The sequence below is a fragment of the Schistocerca nitens genome, chromosome 3, assembly GCF_023898315.1.
Source record: "Schistocerca nitens isolate TAMUIC-IGC-003100 chromosome 3, iqSchNite1.1, whole genome shotgun sequence".
NCBI lineage: Eukaryota > Metazoa > Arthropoda > Insecta > Orthoptera > Acrididae > Schistocerca > Schistocerca nitens.
The window spans coordinates 497,878,273-497,904,300 of NC_064616.1; the positions used below are offsets into that span (position 1 = coordinate 497,878,273).

Consider the following 26,028-nt stretch of genomic DNA (forward strand, 5'->3'; position numbering starts at 1 on the left):
TTAATGAAAACCATCACATCTTTATTACTACTCATTTATTGTGTCACGACCGGGTTTCTTTCGAACATCACAAGGTTGGCAGTAGTTAGAACAAGCAGTTAGGCTGAATGCTGTACTATCTTCACGAACTGAATAGGAAAATCGCACTGCCAACAGCCTCATAATCCTCAATGAGTTGTGCAAGGAACAACACTGTGCCTCTCCGAAACAAATATTTGTTTTAATGATTTCTTCTATCAGATTCCTTAAATATTTAAAATTTGCAGTTTACTTGGGTCAAAAATATACGTTAAGTAAGAGATGTCATTTTGTACAGTGAAAGTCATATTCAGCTTCTTCGGGTTTAGGACCTTACTTACACATCACTATCGGCTTACACAATATGTTGTGAGTAAAAGTCAACAACAGTTATTGAAATTTTAATTATTTAATTTTTTGATGATCATTAAGTACCCCTAGCAGGGTAGTACACTTTACTGAAAACTCAATGTTGCTAAGACTAGGTTAACAGAAATTTTCAGGTTCTAAACCCGACTTACAAATCAATACCTCTTTAAAAAGTATGTTAATACAAGTCTATAGGAATTAACGAACTATGTTACATCGATTAATTGAAAGCAGGTTGCCGAATAAATTTTTTCTAATTACATTGGTGCACAGCCTGCAGAAGAAGACTGCTGCAATTGCCAGGAGAGCTGCTGAGTCTTATCGTTATCTTACCTGGTGACTGGGTAGGCGCGGTGTGGGTGTTGCTGCCGGTTCGTACGTGAGTCGTAACTCTAAAAGTAGCTGTGCCAAACAGAGGACACATCGCGCGATGCACATACAACAGCATTCCACAGAGCACAAATAACAAGTGAGTGGTTGTGGGGGTTCCGGCCCCTCCCCTTTGTCACACAGTCCACAGCCACCATATAAGGTAACACAAGTCTCAGTTGGTCGTTTAAGGGACTACAAATAGGGGGTGAAAGTACTTTATTTCTTACTAATATATGATAGGTTATACAAGACACTACTTCTATATTATGATACGCAATAAAATGTTAATATTTATGAATAATTTATAATAGTAAAACACGTAAGGTATAAGATCTTCAGTTGAGGATGAGAATAATTCACATATATGCTTCAGCAGCATATCTGCCACTCTCCATACACTCAAAGGGCAATTCGAAGATGTAATCTGAATCATCCACGATCACGTACATCTGAAACAATGAAAGAAAATTTCAACTTGACAAACAGGCAAATCAAGACGAGGAAATGAAGAAGTTAACGAGATGTTATGGGAATGGTTCGTAAGTGCCCGGCAAAAAAACTTATTTTTGTCTCTAACCGTGTTGCAAATTTAGGCACTGAAAGTCGCTGTAGAGCTTTGGAATACGGAGTTTAAGGTATGCACAGGATGGCTAGACAGTTTTCAAGCTAGACACCATCGTGTAGAATGAAGTGTGTGGGGAAGCTAAGGATATGCAGGAAAGTGTAATAACAGACTGGAAGACAATAATGCACTACCTACATAAGGTTAATGACCGGAAGGAAATGTTCATATACCGATGAAACGGAACTATTTTATCGTATACTGCCTTCAAAACCTCCAGCAATTCGAGATGAAAAGTAAATCGGCGCAAAAAGATTCAAGGAAAGAATCGGTATACTGCTGTGTGGAAACTGGTCAAGTAGTAAAGCCACTAGCGATTGGAAAGGCGGCAAAACCCAGTTGCGGCGAAAACAGACGTCATTAAGCTTTCAGGCGATGCAACAAAAAGGCGTGCGTAGTAAGTGGTCTTCCGGAAGCGTCGCTGGGCTCTTTCAGAGCGAAAATGAGAAAGGAAAATAGCCAAGTTCACCTTTACCTAGACAGTGCAACCTGCCACCCAAAAGTCACGTTTACAAACGTGAAATTGGCTTTGTTTCGGCCAGGTTCAACGAGCCTATCACGACCCATGGTCCATCGCGTTATTTACACATTCAAGCATCATTACGGCCGATTACTGATGCAGCCTCTTATTCTAAGTGTTGAAGAAGCCAAAAGTGCATTTTTTCTTGCACGGTCTGTCCTGGATGCGGTAAACTGAATTATTTTGCCAAAAATGTAAATAAAGTCGAAACTGTCACCAAGTGCATCAACGAAGCGGGGTCTGGAGGTGATGAATAAGACGCTTCTGTATTCTTTCGAAGCTCAAGGAAATACAACATCAATTGCTGTAATAACTCAAATGGAAAGCATTTCACTTATTCCGGGCGACTACATCCGAAGGAATGACTTTCTTTCTGTCAACTCACTCCACTTTTACAAGTACTTGACCAACAGATCTGATAGAAATCCGCAACACAAAAGATGAGATGGAGACAAAGGTAGAGTAAAAGGACGAAGAATAAGAATAAGAAGAGCAAAATAACGAAGCCAGAAAAGTTAATGCGCGAGAAGAAGCTATTGAATGGATAAACGATTTCATCAGATTTTCAACACATGAAAATTGTCCCAACCTGTTTGAACTATTGTATAGCGCAAAAAATACATAGAGAAAACAATTTAAACATGTAATTTTACAGCTTTATCTCCTTGGTATGTGGCGCAAAAAGTGAAATGTAAATAAAATAAACGCAGGAATTATATGTGTGAACAACAACATACGAATGTAAATTTACAGCAAAATTCAGACATGCCGTAATTATGTATCAGCTACTGTAATAGCCTAGTGTTCTATTCTATAGTAGACTATATATTAAGTGACCATCGACTGTACATGAGTAAAGGTAAGTAAATACGTGCATAGTTACAAATTCATATTTTTGTGCATGGTACTTGACAAATGTTATGTAGCCTAGAATGTTTTATGTAATGTGGATATTTGTCCAATTTGGAAAATTATTTTAGTCGCGTGTGATTCCATTTTGAACACGTTTTACTGTACAATGTCTCTCATCTCTAGGTATGTTGGCTGAGACATTTTTACCAAGCAAAATGAAAATAGGTACCGAAAGTAACAACTAATTAATATATTTTTGAAATATATTGTTTGTCAGTACCGGATGTGCATGGTTCATAATATGGTCGGTATTTCTACATGGCTTATGTATTTATATGCATACTTGTAGCTTGCTCCTGTATGTATTTTTATTCTCTCAGCAATGTATCATGTGATGCAATAATACCACGTGCCGAAAGTCATAGATGAAATTAGGCAATGCAACCGAAAACGACGCCTCATTCCTCCTCATGCATATCAGTATATTAAACAACCGGATATCGTATGGAGAAAAACATAGAACTAATATATCATTGGCAGTATTCACTTGACTTGCCGCCTAATGAGTTTTTGTTCCTTAATGGTAAACAAATCTGCTTAGATAACGATTTTCATCTCAAGAAGTTTGAATCCTTCCAAAGACAAGTTTCTGAGGTTATTCAAAAGTAAATAAATTTTAAAGGTAAAAATTTTAAAACAATAACATTTCCACCAAGAAAGGTTTTTCTTTCATTACTTGAATTGAGGTCCTCATACAACGCAGGTTGTTTGAGAAAGATACATCCGAAATCGTAAAACTCTATGTTATACAGACTGAAAATAAAAACTTAGGGTGAATTTTAACTTATGTGTAGGTCGTAAGATTTTTAATCGAAAGAACCATTCGATTTTACAATGGTATTTTTTAAATGCATGCACATGTAACCTTGGTACCATCAGCAGATACGTTTAGAATTAAATTATCGTTCACCTTTCACAACTGTTCGATATGCTGGCCACCGAACGAACGACAAACATCCAGACGATTGTCAGATTCGTCCCATACTTTTGAAAGTGTGGCTGGAGTTGATGCATTCAATGTATGCGGGTAACAGTTCACTCAAATACGTTGGAAGGGTAGGCACATGCACGGAGATTTTTCACAAACCTTCACAAAAAAGTAGAATCGCATGCTGTGAGATGAGGCGACCTCTGCAGCGACATGTTCCAGCTTACAACTGGCTCAAGGTAAACCTTTTGCCTCGATGCGTAGCTTCAAATTTACCCCAAATATCTGGCTCCTGTATAAATGAAGATGTAGTATTGCGGCATGCGATTAGTATGTTTGAAACACGCTGTATACTACATGGTGACTAATGTATACTGACTAACGTGTTTCTGACGATGGCGCTGCCAGTTAATACGGTCACAAACCTATATTGTGAGGGAGACCACTCACAAAGTAACGTTAACTGCGTAAAAGTTTTTGCCTGTTGTATAGTTACCTAGAAGCCGACAATGACCTCCAGTGGCGTGGTGAATAAGGAAAGCTCGTCGCACAGTGAATCATTTTAAGAAAGTTGTGCATATACCATTAAGTGGTTCAGCGTGCCCCCGTGAAATACCACGATAAAGAATCACTATCGGCCGAACTAAACGTCCTCAGTCGTAGGTGCATTCACACTGTGGTCGACGAATATGTCGAAAACTTCCAGTTTAGGAGCGCCATGGTGTTGCTTAACCCACTGAAACATTACATGTATATTAATGCAGGAAGAAGTATAATCAACGGTGTAATTGTCTTATTTGTCAAGAAATGAAAGTCCAGTCCTCTGAACATTTACTAGAGCTATAATCTGCACATACTCAATGAATAAATTTATCGTTCTGAAGGATATATTGTACTGAAATGGCAGGAACTAGTGACAAGTGTTGATGGAATTTAATTCCCTAAACCATGGATGTCTTGAAACATTTACTGATCATCTGATTGAAATACAACTTGAGCATTTCCCGTTCCTCGGTAGCTGCTAGGAGGCATTTTCACGAATGAGTTACGCCTCATTCACGTAAAAGCGTACTCTGTCCACTTTGCTGACACGTCATGGGATACCTCCTAACATCGTGCCGGATCTAATCCTGCACTGCGTAGTGCAGCAAGTCGTTGTGGCATGGACTCAAACAAGTCACTGGAAGTCCCTTGTAGAATATTGGGCCGTGTTACCTCCATAGCCATTCATAAGTACGGAAGTGTGCCGGTGCAGAACTTTGTGAACTAACTGGCCTCTCGATTATGTCCCATAATGTTCGATGATATACATGTCGGGTGATTTTGGTGACCAAATCATTCGCTCACATTGTCCAGAATGTTCTGACATGGCGCACTGCATCCATTAAAAGGTCATCGTTGTTTTGGAACATAAAGTCCATGAGTGGCTGCAAGTAGTCTCCTAGTAGAACACGGCTTTCCAGTCGTGTAGGGTCCAACTGAAATGGTCACGAACTCACGAAAGGTGCTGCAGGCGATGTCGTGCTGTTAGCAAAGGCACTTGGGTCGGTCGTCTGCAGCCATAGCGCATTAATGCAAAATTTCGCCTCGCTGTTCTAACGGAAAAGTTTGTCGTACATCCCATATTGATTTCTCCGGTTATTTCCACGAATTGTTGCTTGTCTGTTACCACTGACAACTCTACGCAAACGTCACTGTTCTTGATCGTTAAGTGAAGGCCGTCGCCCACTGCGTTGTCCGTGATGAGAGGCAATGCCTAAAATTTAGTATTCTCGGCATACTGTTGACGCTGTATCTCTGAATATTGAATTTCCTAACGATTTCCGAAAAGGAATGCCCCAAGCGTCTAGCTCCAACAAACATTCCGCCTTGAAAGTGCCTTAATTCCCGTTATATGGACATACGTCGGAAACATTTTTTTATGTATCACCTGAGTACAAACGACAGCAGTGCCAATGCACTGCCCTTTTATATATTGTCTACGCGCTACTAGCGCCATCTGTATATGTGCATATCGCTGTTCCTTGACTTTGTCACCTCGTATGCTCTACTGGAGTGACCAGAAACTGTCAGTATATTTCTCAGCAGAGTGTGACTTTATTTGCATCACTGCCGACTTTTGGTTATAAAGCGGTAACCATTAAGAGAAAAGACTTGCTACTTATTAAGAATAAAATAACGACGAAGTCCTAACACGTTGTTCATACTTCATAACTGAGAAGTTAATGGGTTACCAAAATTAAGTTCATTAAACATATGTAACTGATTGTTGTTATATTACTAAAAGTTGTATTTGCTTTGTAATGTAAGCAGAAATCTGATCCTGTTATGTCGTCACTTCCTTCTTTTTTACCTTATCTCAGCTCTCATCCATAAATTCCAATATGTCTCTTACCACCGAAAGAGCTGTATCGTAAGTCATTCCAATGAAGTCGTCGAATGAATGTTGATGTATGTAGTTCGCCTCACGGCGGGATAATGCTTTTCAACTGCTTTCTTTTAATGTATGCTCGGCTTGTTATGCTGGCGCATCATCGTAATCAATCAGCTGTTCTTCCTAGTCATATACGATTGACATGCCATCGTAGAGTGTGCTGGTGTAACGTTAAGAGTTCAAGTTATAGACATCTTGGCTTTTCGTTAGGTAGCTGCTGCTAAAACGACGTAGCAGCAGGTCATAGCTCGGCCGCTATTTCTATGTTGACCCCTCCCGTGGCTGGCTACGCTCTGCGGCGCTGTCATTCGACTCGTCTCGGGACGGATTTCCGGACATCCACTCCTAGTATGTATTTAACTGCCACTTGTCCTAACAGATACTCCACTGGAAACGGTTTCGAGAAGCACCATATTCTTTAACCTGAGTACAGATTTGCAGTTGTGTATACGGACACAGATCAGCTGTGTAATGGATTGGTGACAGTGAAAATTTGTGCCGGAACAGGACTCGAATCCGCATTTCTCACTTATAACGAGAGGTTGGCCTCATAATTAGTCTATCCGAGCACGCCCCACGGCCAGACCCAAACTTCCATATGTCGCCAACCATGTGTCTACAACCTGTACCCGTATTCTGATTATGTATATTCCCGTACAGGCGTGACATTTTATTTGAAAGTCGCTTGCCCTGTGTCGGCGAATAAACAACGAAATTGCATTTCCCGTGCTATTTCGAATTACAATACAATATTCCTCGCCTGTACAGGAATGTACGTAATAGATGTATGAGTACAGGTTGCTGACACGTAGTTGGCAACACACGGAAGTTGGTGTCTCGCCGTCAGTCGTGCTCCGATAGTCTAATTATTAGGCGACCGCTTGCGATAAACGGGAAATCTGGGTTCGAGTCCCGGCGCGGCAGGAATTTTCATTGTCATCATTCCGCTATACAGCTGATGGTAGTCCATATTCGCAATTGCAAATACATATCTTGCATTTCACAACGGCTGTAGTCAGCACAGTACCTTTTCCTTTGGACATGCATGCATCTCCAAAGGAACATTGCATCGTAATTAGGAAAAACAAAAGCACTGAAATGCAGTATTTAAGTTTAGTGGTGACATCACTTCAAGGTCTGACAGTCTTGCAGATTTACATTTAATATTCAAATGTGTGTGAAATCTTATGGGATTTAACTGCTAAGGTCATCAGTCCTTAAACTTACACACTACTTAACCTAAATTATCCTAAGGACAAACACACACACACATGCCCGAGGGAGGACTCGAACCTCCGCCGGAACCAGCCGCACAGTCCATGACTGCAGCGCCGAAGACCGCTCGGCTAATCCCGCTCGGCTACGTTTAATAGAGCGATCATTTACATCTGCTAATATGTTCATTTAGAAGCCACAAGTAAATTAAAAGAATATTCTACTACTATTAACGTGGAATGCTGGTGATTCACATGTTGGGAAAATCGACACCCTTTGAAGAAAGAGATGGAAGGCCAAAAATAAATGTGGTATGGGTTAACGGAGTAGAAATAATGAAACTTACTTTTGATTCGATCACCGAAGTGGCGTGGTGCCACGTCAAGTTTCACAGACGGCTTCGTCCGGAATTCACGCGCTATTAACGGTCCGGTCACACCAATTCTGTAATTTTATCTGATTAACAACCGAACACTGAGATTTGCCCAAAACTATAGGGTTGCTTTCAGTTAAACATTCGTTACAATAGCCAGTGCAGACGGAAAAAGTATTTACCGTTAGGGTGTCAAGATTTGTAGAAATAATGTTCAGTCTATGCGCTGCAGGATTTGCGTTCGTACCAGTGTTAATGCCATGACTTGCCATTAGGACCAGTGCTGGTAAGGCGACGAAGAGCTAAAATACAAACATCAGTGTGTATTACAGTTGTAAACATTCAACGTGAGCCTGGACGCACTGAGGAGGGCTTCACTGTTGAAGCTACTTCACCAAAACAACAGCAGTAATGCTGCTGCTCTTCTCGAGTATCGACGCATTACGGAGAGATCCTCTTTCCCCATCGGGTCTGAAGAACGTGGTTCGGAAGTTAGAATTAACTGACGATTTGGGAATTTGCTCCCGGAAGAGGCCAATGACCAACTGCTATACCAATTGTTGAAGCAGTTACTGCTGCCATGACTGATAATGCTGCACGCAATCTGCGATCTTCAAGCAGTGCAAGAGTTGTGTCACGACAACTGAACATTCCGTGGTCCACTATTGGGAAACTGCTGCAAACAATAGTGAAACGGTATCTCGTGTGAGGTTCCAGGCTGCCGCGGGTACTGATGGTCATCACATTGAGCAGCATTTGTAATATCTTACGTAAACATGATATGCACTTAACAAATGCTACCCTCTCACGTAGAAATTAAAATGTGTTTCGTTCAAAGGCTTATTCTTTATTTCTCTTCAGCATGTCGTTGAGAATGTTTCCAAAAATCTTCATTGTCCTACGTTCACTCGGTTTTCATGGGGGCACTCACCAGTAGGAAACAACCCTGCATATTTACCGCCTATGCCCGAACTGTTGTATTTCCTGATAAAAAGACCGAGCGGGGTGGCGCAGTGGCTAGCACACTGGACTCGCATTCGGAAGGACGACGGTTCAATCCCGCGTCCGGCCGTCCTGATTTAGGTTTTCCATGATTTCCCTAAATCGCTCCAGGCAAATGCCGGGATGGTTCCTTTGAAAGGGCACGGCCGACTTCCTTCCCCGTCCTTCCCCAATCCGATGAGACCGATGACCTCGCTGTCTGGTCTCCTTCCTCAAACAACTCAACGCAACCCCTGATGAACGCTGGTTCTGGCTTGGTGCCAGTGATAGCCGTCTGTTGGTTTGAAGGAGGCCAGTTGAGGATCTGCAACCAACATGTATGTGTGCTAGACACACTAGACCTACACCTGGAGCTATGGACTGGGATGCTGTTTGGTATCACAGAGCGAGCACTCTCGTGGTTATCCCAGGCTCCCAGACTGTAAATATGTACGTCAATCTGGTGATTCGTCCTGTTGCGCTGCCATTCATGAACAGCACACGAGGGGGTGTTTTCCAACAGTATAATGCTCGCTCACATAACGCTGTTGTAACCCAACGTGCTGTACAGAATGTGGCTGCTCGATCACCAGATATGTCATCAGTCGAACACAGATAGGACATCATCGGACGACAGTTCCAGTGTCATCCACAAACAGCATTAATCGCCCCTGTGTTGACCGACAGAGTGCCACACACATGGAACCCCATCCCACAAGCAGACATGCTGCATCTGTAGAACACAATACACGCATGTTTGCATGTTTGCATTCAACATTCTGGCGGTTATACCATTTATTAATGTATCAGCATTTCACATTTTCTGTGTTGTATCTCGCGTTTACACTAATGTGAAATCTTGCAATGTTAATCACTTAAATATGCCACCGAGACTAATGTATTTCCAAAAATTCTTTGGTGTATATTAATTATATTTTAGTGTTGGGCTTTTTGAAAAATGGCTGTAAGCACTATGGGACTTGACATCTGAGGTAATCAGTCCCATAGACTTAGAACTACTTAAACGTAACTAACCTAAGGACATCACACACATACATGCCCAAGGCAGAATTCGAACCTGCGACCGTAGCAGTCGCGCGGCGCCAGATTGAAGCGCCTAGAACCACTCGACCACAGCGGCCGGCGTTGAGCTTTCTTTTCGTCAGTTTATTTACGAGTCTTATAGTGACGTCGCACAGAACTATTGATTGTCATATATGAGTTCTGCCCACATTTGAAGCATACTTACTATTAATCAAAGTTAATTTTACGTAGCAACCATTTTTTAAACATTGCAGTGTGCTAGTTGTCAAGCGTGTGTCTTTGGCTATGGGTCAGTCGAAATTACATTAATACCAATGATCATACCATGACTGTCCTGTAATTACTATACAAGACTTATAGCAATCTCGCATTTAGCAATAACATTGCACGATTTATTTTGCTTAGACATTGTAATTAGGCTTCATTCAACCTGGGGATGCTACCTGGCTGTAACTGGAGTCATCCATGCAAGTTTCAAGAGCATGATTGTTGGGAGAGGACAGTGGAGGATGGCAAGCTTGTTACTGATTGGTCTAGAGAGAAAGGGTAGGGAGTGCCATTTGCGCCACCATAATTGTCGCTCGCATCGGAGGCGTTCATTTCAACTGAAGGCATTTAAATATCACTGAAACTACACATCGCATTAAAGAAGGTTAGAATTCCAATTTGTCTGTCTCTGAGGAGGACATCGAACGATACTACAGTCGACATCCCACCCTACAAAGTGCCAAGGTGGCGAGGGCTACTTTGAAATCTTTAGTGGGAACCCATGGTTTTTATTGCAGATTACGATTCTACGGCAAACTCTAAATACTTTTTGTCCGAAGTATTTTCTTTGTTTCGCCACTGATGGCCCTGCAATTGGAGGAATAGAAATGAGTACACAATCGTAATTCATGACATGCTACTCAATGGCTATTGAACATCCAGTGGCACGTGTGACCCCACTTCCATGCTGCGAGGGTAGGACAGGCCAGTCTTTCATAACTTCTAATTGGAAACCCCATTCTCAAAGTTTTATTCCTCCGATATATCGAACAGGGGACTACTCGAGTTGCCACTGTGACCGTGGCTCGAGGTGAACGCTACTCTACTTTTCCAATTAGAGTATGTGTTCAATACACTTAGCTATCCGCTTTTCAAATGACATACGACAACAGTATCATATCTGTGAGAATGTCAGCACAGATGTTTCTGATGCGGTCGACCATGTCTTCACGACCGGTTGGCACTTGCTAGTACATTTTATCTTTTAAATATCTCGAGCCATCTCTGCCGTACCCTGATCATTGTAAACATGGCCTAATAACTCCCGTGCGTCAATTGCGTAATGCGCTCGGCAACTGTAATGCTGAAATCACATACGTTGTCTAATGTCCAGTAACAGTACCGGTACTTCCTATCCCAAAAACGTTTGATATTGGCGACGATTCAACGTGCCGTCGATAAAATATGGATGGACCAATGCGTTTGTTCCCCTCGATGTGACATGTGAGGTAACGGGCGAGTTGTGGCGCCCTGAAAATATTCTGAGTTCAGAGTTGGTGGGCACCGCTCGTGCCTCTCGGCAAACCGCGGTTCGTTAGCAGTCGCGTGATGCCGTACAACGACCAGAGCACGCGGTCCAGGGACCGTGTGGCTGGAAATTCTATGGTGACGCTGTGTCGATGAAGGAGAAATGCCGGGAGTGCCAGACATGGCGTACTTTGTGAAACCTTAATGGCAGACATTTCACAGTTCATATAGAAATTAATAGTAGCCAGAGGAATCATGATACCTCAAAAGAAACATGTACATTACCATTATTTGCACGAATATTCTGATGGTGTAATCAGATTTTCAGTATCTTTATTAGTTTAAAGTTAAGTATCTGATGATAAATAATACAAATAACACCCAGCAACAAATTTCCAAAATCTAAACGGTTCGTCCGATTTTGTCGATCGGCGTGTCTTTAGAAGGCTATTAGAGTAAACCTAAATTGGTATAAATTACAGGCATGTAACTTGAATAGTACGCGAGTTATTGGAGGTCAAAGTGGCCGATTACTATCGATCGCGTCAGGACATAAGTACTCCACAGTTACACAAAAAACCGTAGCAGCATGCTTATAAATATATTTATTCATCTATGTCTTTGTTTATATCCGATATGTACTATTCATGAAGAAATTGGTCAATTGTTTATTGTGTTTTAGGAAGGACAGAGACATTAGGCTACTGGCGTACTTCTGCTCTATTCCATTGATACATGTTTATTTAATTTGTTTATGTATTTAACAATGTATGTTAGACCTTGTTTATAGTCCAGCCGTAGGAATACTTATTTAATTTCAAGTTATTTAAATGTAAATCCAGTATTTCGAATGTGTTTCATTACCTTTGTGAGTGTGCATTGGCTTGGAGACAGGGCGGGAGCGCTCTAGGCAATCACAGTGATCGTTCCAAAAAGGACACGTGGAGAGACTGTATGGAAGTGGGAGACGGTACGGGAGAGGACATGAGAGAGTCTTGGAAGTACGGCGCGACGGTCGCACGGTCGCGGGGAAGACTTGGAGAGTGGAGCAGTTTGCGCGTGGTCGCGGGAGATAGAAATATTTCGTAGTGCCATCTTGTGCACTTGTGAGATTTCCGTGGCTTCTGCAGTGAAGACGTAATATGCGTTTAGAAGTGAATATCTCGTGAGCTATGTTGTTGTTCATAACTAATTACGGGAAGTAGGAATCTATTGTTTCCCTGTTATTCAACTTATATTTTATGTAGTTGCTGGACCATCGACACCAATACGTGTTTTACAGTAAAAAAGGGCAGTCTTAAATGTACTTCTGCTATCGCACTCATCATTTAAAGTCGTTAAAATAGTACCTGCAGAATTTATTTAATTGCAGTTGGTCGGTTGTTTTGGGGAAGGCGACCAGACAGCGTGGTCATCGGTCTCATCGGATTAGGGAAGGACGGGGAAGGAAGTCGGCCGTGCCCTTTCAGAGGAACCATCCCGGCATTTGCCTGGAGTGATTTAGGGAAATCACGGAAAACCTAAATCAGGATGGCCGGACGCGGGATTGAACCGTCGTCCTCCCGAATGCGAGTCCAGTGTCTAACCACTACGCCACCTTGCTCGGTATTTAATTGCAGTCTTTCATTTATAAATGTCTATATTACGATCAAAATTCGCAATTGCCGAGTTATAGGAACCTTCGACCATTCGATTCATGTGTATATTCATCTTGTATACTGTAGACTCAGCAGTATTTGGCTTGTAATGAGGCAACTACGTATCCCAGCTCCTAGACAATGAAACCAGCCAAAACTTTTAATATTTCATCTCTGATTCTGTGGATATGTAGTTGAGGGACATCACACCTCATTTCATTATTTTATTTTGAAAAACCACACACACTAAATGTTAACCGATCAAGGTTGCTGATGGTCAGCTTGCCCTAACCAGCGGGGATCTTCTACACTCCAGTAATGTAATGCCGGTTAACGCTACCAAGGGTTTGTGAAAGTAGACTCATCGAAAAATAATACCTCGGCAAGGAACATGGGAGTCGTTTGCTGACGCCCATATTCACATAACACTACCCGGTTATGGAAATCGGCGCCACGAAGTTCTCGATGCAATGACACGTAGTATGGATATTACTTATGACGATGCAGTATTGTGACAATACTACCTACGGACATACAGGAATCGTGGTGTAATTGGCGGGCTCTTATCCATGGGTTGTGGTGCACTACCGCTAGTGTAGCTATTTCATTAGCACCTCCTGTGACACGTGGCTTCGTTTCCTTTTTCCGGTCTGTGCGTTGCAATCAGACATAAAGGCGTCCACAGCCCTGTAAAAGAACGAACGACAGCGAGCTTTCTCTGGAAAACGCTTGGCATACAAGGCAACAGCAGCCTCAATATTTCTCCTACGTTCTTAGTAAATAAGGATCATATCAGTCTTTCCTTCTGTGGTTGCAATATTCATCATCCACTTGCACGTCTGTTGTCCGAATTGTAGGTAGGTGTGCACACAATAAACAATGCGCAAGTATTGTAACGTTTAGAGCCGCTATCTGTTCTACGTCTGCACGATACGTGGGCAACGGTCACAGTGGACTGACTGTTATTATACATCGTAGTTCCCTACACGGCCACGGTGGCGCTTCGAGTAGTCCCCTGTCCGAAATGGAATACAGCGTTGCGATTTTGGTATCCAATTAGAAGTTATGAAATACTGGCCTGTCCTACCCCCGCAGCATGGTGGTGGTGTCCCACGTGCCATGGGATATTCAAGGGCCATTGCAGAGTATGTCGTAAATTACGATTGTGTACCCATTTCTACTCCTCCGATCACAGCGTCATCTGTTGCGAAACGAAGAAAATACACTCCTGGAAATTGAAATAAGAACACCGTGAATTCATTGTCCCAGGAAGGGGAAACTTTATTGACACATTCCTGGGGTCAGATACATCACATGATCACACTGACAGAACCACAGGCACATAGACACAGGCAACAGAGCATGCACAATGTCGGCACTAGTACAGTGTATATCCACCTTTCGCAGCAATGCAGGCTGCTATTCTCCCATGGAGACGATCGTAGAGATGCTGGATGTAGTCCTGTGGAACGGCTTGCCATGCCATTTCCACCTGGCGCCTCAGTTGGACCAGCGTTCGTGCTGGACGTGCAGACCGCATGAGACGACGCTTCATCCAGTCCCAAACATGCTCAATGGGGGACAGATCCGGAGATCTTGCTGGCCAGGGTAGTTGACTTACACCTTCTAGAGCACGTTGGGTGGCACGGGATACATGCGGACGTGCATTGTCCTGTTGGAACAGCAAGTTCCCTTGCCGGTCTAGGAATCGTAGAACGATGGGTTCGATGACGGTTTGGATGTACCGTGCACTATTCAGTGTCCCCTCGACGATCACCAGTGGTGTACGGCCAGTGTAGGAGATCGCTCCCCACACCATGATGCCGGGTGTTGGCCCTGTGTGCCTCGGTCGTATGCAGTCCTGATTGTGGCGCTCACCTGCACGGCGCCAAACACGCATACGACCATCATTGGCACCAAGGCAGAAGCGACTCTCATCGCTGAAGACGACACGTCTCCATTCGTCCCTCCATTCACGCCTGTCGCGACACCACTGGAGGCGGGCTGCACGATGTTGGGGCGTGAGCGGAAGACAGCCTAACGGTGTGCGGGACCGTAGCCCAGCTTCATGGAGACGGTTGTGAATGGTCCTCGCCGATACCCCAGGAGCAACAGTGTCCCTAATTTGCTGGGAAGTGGCGGTGCGGTCCCCTACGGCACTGCGTAGGATCCTACGGTCTTGGCGTGCATCCGTGCGTCGCTGCGGTCCGGTCCCAGGTCGACGGGCACGTGCACCTTCCGCCGACCACTGGCGACAACATCGATGTACTGTGGAGACCTCACGCCCCACGTGTTGAGCAATTCGGCGGTACGTCCACCCGGCCTCCCGCATGCCCACTATACGCCCTCGCTCAAAGTCCGTCAACTGCACATACGGTTCACGTCCACGCTGTCGCGGCATGCTACCAGTGTTAAAGACTGCGATGGAGCTCCGTATGCCACGGCAAACTGGCTGACACTGACGGCGGCGGTGCACAAATGCTGCGCAGCTAGCGCCATTCGACGGCCAACACCGCGGTTCCTGGTGTGTCCGCTGTGCCGTGCGTGTGATCATTGCTTGTACAGCCCTCTCGCAGTGTCCGGAGCAAGTATGGTGGGTCTGACACACCGGTGTCAATGTGTTCTTTTTTCCATTTCCAGGAGTGTACTTCGGGCAAAACGTATGTAGACTCTGCCGTAGAATCGTAATCTGCAATAAAAAGCTGGGGTTACCAATGAAGATTTCGAAATTGCCCCCGCCGCCCAGGCATGGGGTGGGATGAGATCGACTTTGGTATCGTTGGATGCCCCCTTCCCACACTAGCAGATTGGAATTATAACGTTTCGGGATCTGATGAGTATTTTTCGAGATATTTCAATGTCTTCTGTGAAAATGAACATCCTGTATTGTTTAAGTAGTGTCAATTTCTCTACCATGCCTAGGATACGGTCTGGCGTAGTCTTTGGCAGACATGTGGTTCTCTCTAGTTTAAGTCCTGGCGGCTGGGATCACATGATGAATACCGTACCCTATCGTCGATATCGAACAAGTACAGGGGAGTAGTTCATCGTAATGTAGGTGTGTGTTTCTAGCAGTCTTTTGATATTTCTACCGATGTGTTGTGATCCGTTTGCCATTATTAGTGCAGAACGAGAGATCCATTGGCCGGAACTGATATAGCAGCAGGGGCATCCAACTGGCCCAGTTCGAGGACTTAACTGATAAACCACTTGTCCCTCCGACGTATGTTGCAGTTCGCAGCAAATTCTTGCTTTGCCTTCCACGCTTGTGGTGTGTTGGGCGTCTTCGTTCTGGACTGTATTCTCGTTGTCCTATACGCAGTTTCTTCGGCGCTACCTGAATAGTAAGCAGATGCGGCCGTCGTGTGGTGACGCTGCTCGGCAGTTTGCAGCACAGCCTGTATACCTTGCTGTTGCGGGACCGTCCAACACGTTCTTAGGTGCAGGTGGTCACTTTCAAACGGTCTCGAAGCTGAGGAACTTCTGCCATGTCATAAAGTGGAGTGTCAGGAAAATCATATGGCAGTTGCAGAGCCAGCCGAATGGCACGACTCTGCACGGTCTGAAGCGTTTTCAGGTGTGTGTCGGCAGCGAATACCTAATGACGAAAGAGTACCCAAGGAGAAGACAGAGCAGAGCCTTGTACAGCGTAACGCCCAGCCGCGAGGGAAGCCTCGAGTTCGAAATCAGAAAGGGGTAGAGTTTGGTGAGTCTGCTCCTGGCTTTTTTCTTCGCCACCTGGACGTGTGGGCGCCAAGTAAGGCGGCGGTCGATGGTGACGCCGAGATATTGTGCCGTAAGACGCCATGGGACGGCACTTCCACCGACGAGAATCGGTGACACGCGTGCAGGGATGATGCGCCTGGCCGCCAACAGGAACGGCGTTTTTGCGCCGATGAACTGGAGACATCATTGACGACCCGTGTTGCAAGTGTGTCGACAGCGAGTTGCAATCTACAGCGCAATACATGGGCGTTCAGACTTCTGCTGTAGATCATCGTATCGTACGTGTAAAGAGTGAGCTGTACGAGATCGATCTTCGGTGCGTCTGAGGTGTACAAGCACGGAACCCTGCGGCACGCCTGCAGTAATTAGAAGAACGGTGCACAAGATATTTGCAGCTCCCACGTAAAATGTCCATCCCTCGACGTAGACACTGATGAGGCGAACGTGTGACGCTGGTATCCCAAGTTGAAAAAGTTTGAACAAGAGCCCACGATGTCACAAGCCTTCGTTTTCATTTTCCACTAGTGTGTGTGATTTGATTAATCGATTCCCAGCAGACAAACTACGAGAAAAGATTAGACGTTAGCAGGAACGAGAAATTATTGAGTATTAGAAGTAAATGTGCATTTTTAAAGAATGTGAGAAAATCTGTATACTAAACAATAGCATGCTAACAGTAACAACTAAAGCTCAGCAGTAATGGGCAGCACGGGACATACTGAATGAACAAAAAGGAGAAAATAATGCTGACATCTGGAACATTGTGAAACATAGGAGATACACACATTACGCAAACGTAAAAACTTTTCGAACTAGATGATATTGAAAAGAACGTACATCTACATTTACATGGCCACTCTGCAATTCGCACTTAAGTGCCTGGCAGAGGGTTCATCGAACCATTTTCATACTACTTCTCTACCATTCCACTCTCGAATGGCGCGCCGCGCGGGATTAGCCGAGCGGTCGGGGGCGCTGCAGTCATTGACTGTGCGGCTGATCCCGGCGGAGCTTCGAGTCCTCCCTCGGGCATGGGTGTGTGTGTTTGTCCTTAGTATAATATAGGTTAAGTAGTGTGTAAGCTTAGGGACTGATGACCGTAGCAGTTAAGTCCCATAAGATTTCACACAATTGAATTGAATCGAATGGCATGTGGGAAAAAGGAACACCTAAATCTTTTCGTTCGAGCTCTGATTTCTCTTATTTTATTCTGATGATCGTTTCTTCCTACGTAGTTGGGTGTCAACAAAATATTTTCGCATTCGGAAGAGAAAGTTGGTGATTGAAATTTCGTAAATAGATCTCGCCGCAAAGAAAACCACCTTCGCTTCAGTGACTGCCACCACAACTCGCGTATCATAGCAGTGACACTCTCACCCCTATTGCGCGATAACATGAAACGAGCTGCCCTTCCTTGCACTTTTTCGATTTCCTCCGTCAATCCTACCTGGTAAGGATCCCATACCGCGCAGCAATATTACATCAGAGGACGGACAAGTGTAATGTAGGCTGTCTCTTTAATGGGTTTGTAGCATCTTCAAAGTGTTCTGCCAACAAAGCGCAGTCTTTGTTTCGCCTTTCCCACAATATTATCTATGTGGTCTTTCCAATTTAAGTTGCTCGTAATTGTAACTCCTAGGTATTTAGTCGAATTGACAGCCCTTAAATTTGTGCGATTTATCGTATACCCAAAAGTTATCGGATTTCTTTTAGTACCCATGTGGATGACCTCGCACTTTTCTTTGTTTAGTGCTTATAACCACTTTTCGCACCATACAGCAATTCTCTCTAGATCACTTTGTAATTGGAATTGATCATCTGATGATTTTACTAGAAGATAAATTACAGCGTCATCTACAAACAATCTAAGGGGGCTGCTCAGATTATCATCTAGATCATTTATATAAATCAGGAACAGCAGAGGGCCTATGCCACTACCTTGCGGAACGCCAGATATAACTTCTGTTCTACTCGACGATTTACCATCTGTCACTAAGAACTGTGACCTCTCTGAGACGAAATCACGAATCCAGTCACACAACTGAGGCAATACTCCATATACAAGCAATTTGATTAATAGTCGCTTGTGAGGAACGGTATCAAAAGCCTTCTGGAAATCTAGGAATATGGAATCGATCTGAGATCCCTTGTCGACAGCACTCATTACTTCATGGGAATAAAGAGCTAGCTGTATTGCACAAGAACGATATTTTCTGAATCCGTGTTGGTTACGAATCAGTAAGTCATTTTCTTCAAGGTGGTCCATAATGGCCGGCCAGAGTGGCCAAGCGGTTCTAGGCGCTACAGTCCGGAACCGCGCGACCGCTACGGTCGCAGGTTCGAATCCTGCCTCGTGCATGGATGTGTGTGATGTCCTTAGGTTAGTTAGATTTAAGTAGTTCTAAGTTCTAGGGGACTTATGACCTCAGCAGTTGAGTCCCATAGTGCTCAGAGCCATTTTTTTGATCCATAATGTTCGAGTACAGTATATGCTCCAAAATCCTACTGCAAATTGAGGTCAGTGATATGAGTCTGTAATTCAATGGGTTACTCCTATTTCCTTTCTTGAATATTGATGTGACCTGTGCTACTTTCCAGTCTTTAGGAACAGACCTTTCGTCAAGTGAGCGGTTGTATATGATTGCTAAGAAAGGTGCTATTGTGTCTGCATACTCTGAGAGGAACCTGATTGGTACACCATCTGGACCGGAAGACTTGCCTTTCTTAAGTGATTTGAGTTGTTTCACAACACCTAAGATATCTGCTTTTATGTCACTCATGCTAACAGCTGGTCTGGTTACGAATTCTGGAATATTTACTTCGTTTTCTTTCGTGAAGGAATTACGGAAAACTGTATTTAGTAACTCCGCTTTAGTGACACCATCATCGGTAACATTTCCATCGCTATCGCGCGGTGACGTTATTGACTGTTTTATGCCTCTGGTGTACTTAACATACGACCAGAATCTCTTTGGGTTTTCTACCAAATTTTGAGACAATATTTCATTGTGGAAACTATTAAAAGCATCTCGCATTGACGTCCGCACTAAATTTCGAGCTTCCGTGAAACTTAGCCAGTCTTGGGGACTTTGCGTTCTTCTGAATTTGGTATGCTTTTTTCGTTGCTTCTGCAACAGTGTTCTGACGTGTTTTGGGTACCATGGTGGATCAGTCCCGTCTCTTATTAACTTAAGCGGTATGAATCTATCTACTACTGTCAATACTGTATCTTTGAATTTGAGCCATATCTGGTCTACACTTACATAATTAGCTTGGAAGGAATGGAGACTCTCTCTTAGGAAGGAATCAAGCGAATTTTTATCTGCTGTTTTAAATATATATATTTTGCGTTTATTTTTAGTGGTTTTGGTTTATATGGTTTTGAGCCTCGCTACAATGACCTTGTGCTCACTAATCCCTGTATCCGTCATGACGCTCTCTATTAAATCAGGATTATTGGTGGCTAAGAGGTCAAGTGTGTTTTCGCAACCATTTACAATTCGTGTGGGCTCAGGAACTAATTGTTCAAAGTAATTCTCAGAGAAAGCATTTAGTACAATTTCGGAAGACGTCTTCTGTCTTCTACCGGCTTTGAACATGTATTTTCGCAAACAAATAGAGGGTAGATTGAAGTCTCCACCAACTACAACTGTATGAGTGAGGTACTTACTTGTAATGAGATTCAAGTTTTATTTGAAGCGTTCTTTGAAGCGTTCAGCTATTACATCATCTGAGTCGGGGGGTCGGTAGAAGGAGCCAATTATTATTTTAATATGACTGTTGAGTATAACCTCTACCCATAGTAATTCGCAGGAACTACGTATTTCAAATTCACTACCCAGCCTCCGATCCCTACATCGTTATAAAAATGTAAGCATTTTACCGGACGATGCAACGGAACCCGAGGCATGTCGGACAAGAACTGTAGTAGGTAAAGGCTATGAGTGAGACATACAATTTTCGCTCTTTACGAAAGGTGTTGCCGCAAATGAAAACCATTATCCGCAACGATAACTGCAGATATGATGAGTATGAAAGGTAATTTAGTACGAAAACATATGTGACATCATTCTACATTTCATGATATACACGAATAACCGTCTGATTTGTAGACGGTGGTGAACATGAACCAAGATCTTTGAAATTTAATCTCAAGAATGAAAAACATAGCATGGAAGCTAAATGTGGTGGAGGGGGTTGAAGGGAGAAGTATTTATAGTGAGAAACCAGTTGTTGGGGAAAAAGAACAATAACACAATTATATAAAAGTTATACTTTGCTGCTTGACAATCACTAGGTCTGATAAAATGACATCCTTAACTCAACCACATTCTGTTCTCGCACGGAGAGACGGCAACTGAAAATATTTAGTACTGCAGTCTGTAAATTACGTGATCGAAATACCTGAAGAACTTCTCTTTCGTTGTTGATGCAATGTGATGGACATAGTTTGGTAAAGAGTAGATGAAGTATTACCTCGTAAACTGTGGATAACTGCTTAAAGAATACCGACATAGTTCTAAAAAAATTCCAAAACCCGCGTGACAATCGATACCGCAACCAAGACGGCGTTTGTGAGTGTATCAACGTTGTGTCATCTACAGTGCTGTTACTTACATCATGTGTATCGCTCTCGAACAATGGTATGGAATCGGTATATTCCACAATCAGTTCTTCGTCAGATCCCTGCGCGAACACCGCATCAGCACTGCCTGCATTTTCACCTGAAAGGAGAAACAGAGACAATGTACCAATAAAGAAACATTCTGCAAGTTCAGTCCGTTCTTTACATAAGCTGTAATCTATAAACTAACGCACATCTGACTTGGAGCTGCTAGTATGGATTGGAGTACTAAAAGATACGAACCGTGAAGTTGGTTTGCGCTTTTTGATAGGTGCTTTGGTTGTACACATGTTGGAACAAAAGGGATAGGATTCGTTGCATGTTTTACAGGTGAGAAGAGATTTCAGATTAGAGAAGTCTTTTTGAAGTTGTCAGTGTGGACAGGTGGGAAGGACTGAGGGTTCTTACATTTACTGGTGAAGTGATCATTATACAGTAGGCAATGGGGGCGTCGGATGGATTAGGACTGGCGAATCCCAGTTCAGCTGCATACCGTTTGAGGCATAGGAACGTTCCGTTATGGATTAGGTGGCCAGTGGTGTCTGTTGATTCGGTGAAAGGACTAAATAAGCATGGATGTGGTTCTTATGAGTGCAAAATGATGCAAATTTCTAGGTAGGGATTGGAATTTAATTTCCACACAACCTTTCTACGGTGATCTCAGGGTCCACCTAACTGACAACATCAATGAGGATCGGTGGGCAATGAGGCAAATCTGGTTTTGACCTGCAAGGGGACAGCAGGGTGAAGGTGGCATGGGTACAAATAGAAGACTTACTGGCGTAGATTGTTGATGGGATTGGAATCAGTGAATTTTATGATAACTGAGTTTCTCCTGGGAATTCTTTTGAAATAGAGTATTTAATTATAGATTTCTTGGAGGTGAGTCTTTGGGTTTAGGAATTTGGCTTCTGATATTGATAACAAAGCTTTATGTGTTTGGGAGATTTGGTTAAAAATATCGGTAGCTGGATTATTAATGGATGGTTGGGAGGGAGTATTCTGGGTGGGTGTTGTGACCATGTAATCTGTAACCACTTATCGTTTGAGATTTTTGGCCGTTTTGAAAAATGGGCGTGTGCGGTGTTACATTTCGGAGGCTTACTAGGGATATGGGATGGGGTTTGTTGGGCAGTGGAAGATAAGAGGTAAGTATCTATTCGAATGTTACCTGGAAACGGCAATGACGGCACTGCGGTGGCGATGAGCTGTTCGTTGGGTACTGCAGCTAATGGTGCAGATGCTGGCGACATTGGTGCTAATGGTGCTGTATCCGGAAGAACTGCTGTTGGCTGTGTTGATATTGGCGGTAGTGGTGGTTCAGCTGATGTCTTGGGCTGTTCAGCTGCTGCTGCCGCCAATGGTGCCGATGCCGCTGATGGTGCCAATGCCGCCAATGCACAGTGCTCTGGATCTGAAAAAAGTGATACTCAATAAGTTAACTGTAAAACATCAAGTAGATGAAGGCATCAATTTTCTTGACCTTACAATATCTAATGTAATCAACAACCGTGCCTTCCACATTTACAGTAAATCTACCACTAGTGACATTGTCATTAACAACTCCTCATGTCATCCAGTATAACACAAAATGCCATTCTTCAGATCCACATTCTATCGTATACATAAAATCCCATTCAGCCCACATGATGAACAAAAAGAAATTAACATTATCAAAGAAATTACACATAGAAATTGATACAGCCCAGATGTAATTGATAAACTTAACAACAAAATCAAAAAGAAACAATGTACACCTACTAAATCAGATGCACAAGATGGAAAAGACACATTCGCGCGCATACCCTTTATAGGTAAAATTTCATATCAAATTGCCAACATCTTTCGGAAAACTGGTATTCAAATTTCTTTCAGCACTAACAACAAGCTACAACAGCACATCATCCAAAACAGTAATACAAACAACCAATGCCATCACAAATCAGGTATTTAAAAACTTTTATGTGACAATTGCCCACAGTTCTACATAGACCAAACTGGAAGGAGTTTCACTATAAGATACTGTGAGCATATGGGTGCCTTCTGGCTAAATAATTTTGATAAATCCACCTTTTCAATGCGTCTAAAAGACCATGGTCACTCAGCCACAGCCATTACAGAAAACCTACAAATACTACACACTGTGAACAAAGGAAAGAAAATGAATCTGCTTCAAGAACTAGAAATTTATATCCACAGCTCTAACTCACCAGACCTTATTCTCAACGAACAAGTGGAGCTTGCAAACAAATGCTACCTTCACATATTTCACGAAATATTCAAAAACAGAAACTAATTATCCTCTAATATAATAACAATGTAATATTCTATGGAAATTCGATGTAGCAGTCATACAACAGTCCAAGTGTCATTATCGTAATTTGTAATAGTCATATTGTAAACACAATCTGTAACTTTCATTCTATAAATTGTAATAGCTTTCAAAATTTCATGTGTGTAACATTACTGTACTTCCTAGATCTAAGTTCTCTGACAACAGTGTGGCTCAAAACAGTTCTAGCTGTCATTTTTAAATTTGTAATAGCTTTTAGTAATTTCATATATGTAACATCATTGTACTTGCTAGATCTAAGTTCTCTGACAAAACTGTGAATAAAAAAAATTCATATTATGTATCAAAAAACTTCGCAGTCTATAATAGCTTTTTAAGTTTCTATATGTGCAACACCCATGCACTTCCTGTGGCTAAGTTCTTTGACCATAACCTACATGTTTCTGTATGAGCAAAATCTTTACACCTGCTATGTCTAAGTTCTTTGACCACAGCCCACATGTTTGTATGTAAACGCAGTGTATTTTACAAGTGCACCTCGTAATAGTGAAATATGCAGCTAAACTTGGTAAAACTGAAATATGGACGTGAAAATGATAAGAAGTGCGTAACTAAGTGGCAAAACTGTCACCACAGCATAACTATAATAATGGTGCCTCATCTTTACTGTCACCACAGCATAACTATAATAATGGTGCCTCATCTTTATGTAAGTACAGATATATTTTCGACAAATGCTGCCTTGCCACTTGTATTTGTTTAGTCATTAGCAAATATTTTTTGTATTTATACACTGATCTCCAACAGTATAAACATGTACATGGATGTATAAACACCTGATTATGGGCGCAAACCCGAAACCGGTCGTGTGACACGTAAATAACATTTTATTGTGACTGCTAGCAGGTATTTCTCTACACCCTATAAAGGAACAGTCATGTAGTTCGACAGCATCCAATATGGATAAAACCCATTATAAGCATTATTTTTCATGTTTAATTTTGAAACTATAATATGGAATTTCTAATCAGCGACCTCAAAACTGTTACATAAAAATTCAGGTTTATATCTAAAGCTTTTTCTATTTTTGGTCAACTCACTGTGTGATTCCTGTGATGCCACCGATGGCTCCAATGTCACTGAAGAAGTACCGGTCGGTGACGAAGGGCCGGACGCTGATGAAGGGCCGGACCCTGATGATGGGCCGGACCCTGACGATGGGCCGGGCTCTGAAGTTGGCTCTGGTTCTGTTGCTTCTTTTGCTCCTGCGGCTGAAAATTTCAGAGTTCTGTTTAATATTGTGCTATAAGAGAAACAACCGCACAGCCACAATTTACATACAAGTGAACAATAGATGAGAACATAAACACAAACGCAGAAGCAATTCCTGTACTGATACCAGCAGTTACTCACGGCCAGTGAACACAAGATGAGAGGCATCTAGCCAAAACCTGAAGGTGACCATGATGGAAACTAGCCAGAGAAGGAGAAGAATGTAAATTAGATCTCAAAAGCGAGAACACGCACTCTCAAACCGACGTCCATTGAAAAAGAACGTTCTTGTGCAACAATCCATGGAGGAAATGGGCCAACACAGCCTCTCCCGGCGGAAATCTGTAGTAGTAAGCAATTTTACTTAAAATTCCTTGAGTTCTTTGACATTTGTAGTGCGAGGCAGAGTTCTGACTGTAGTCATATGATAACATGGAGGATTAACACCTTCCCAAGAAACCTAAAACTCCAACTACAATACGAATGTTTAAGGAGAGAGGAGAGATTAGTGTTTAACGTCCCACAGACAACAAGGTCGTTAGAGACGGAGCACACACTCCGATTAGGGAAGGATGCGGTAGGTAATCGGCCGTGCTTTTTCAAAGGAAAGATCCCAGAATTTGCCTGAAGCAATTTAGGGAATTCACGGAAAACCTAAATCAGGATGGCCGGACGTGGGTTTGAACCATCGTCTTCCCGAATGCGAGTCCAGTGTGCTAACTAATGCGCCACCTCGCTCGGTGATGTTTGAAAAAGCTGACTTGGCCAAGTTACATTTCAACTCTGCAGTATGTAAGACCGTGAGCAAGGGGCGTAAGTTACATAAATACTCTTCCAGGGATGAACCCATCACAAGGAAGTCATCGACGTAATTGATGGGCTCCGGAATGGACAACATCAGTCGTTCCAAGAAACGCTGAAGAATCGCCGGGGGAGCTAGCCACACCGAACGTGAGGTGCTGATAAAGGTACGACCCGCGGCGCGTGTTAATTACAACGAACTGTTTAGAATCCTCATCCAAAGAACCTGTAAGGTGGCTTCAGACAAATCAGTTTTTAAGAAAAGCTGTCTGCTGACGAGTTTAGCCAATAACTCGTCCGGATGGAGCAAAGGGTGGGTGTCAGTAATAGATTGAAGGTTAACTGAAACTTCAAAGCCAGCTCAAAGGTGAA

The 26,028-nt window shown here is 43.0% G+C and overlaps 1 protein-coding gene across 1 annotated transcript in view; it reads right to left on the reverse strand.

The window, feature by feature from the left end:
• Positions 1–408: 408 nt before the first annotated feature.
• Positions 409–26,028, reverse strand: part of LOC126248428 (testis-specific gene A8 protein-like) — a 229,273-nt gene continuing 203,653 nt past the window's right edge. The window contains exons 3-6 of the mRNA XM_049949395.1: positions 24,684–24,854; positions 22,462–22,704; positions 21,284–21,390; positions 409–1,208 (exon numbers count right to left, since the gene is read on the reverse strand). Of these exons, the coding sequence (XP_049805352.1) occupies positions 1,116–1,208; positions 21,284–21,390; positions 22,462–22,704; positions 24,684–24,854 (614 nt within the window). The 3' untranslated portion in view covers positions 409–1,115. The remainder of the gene's footprint in view (positions 1,209–21,283; positions 21,391–22,461; positions 22,705–24,683; positions 24,855–26,028) is intronic.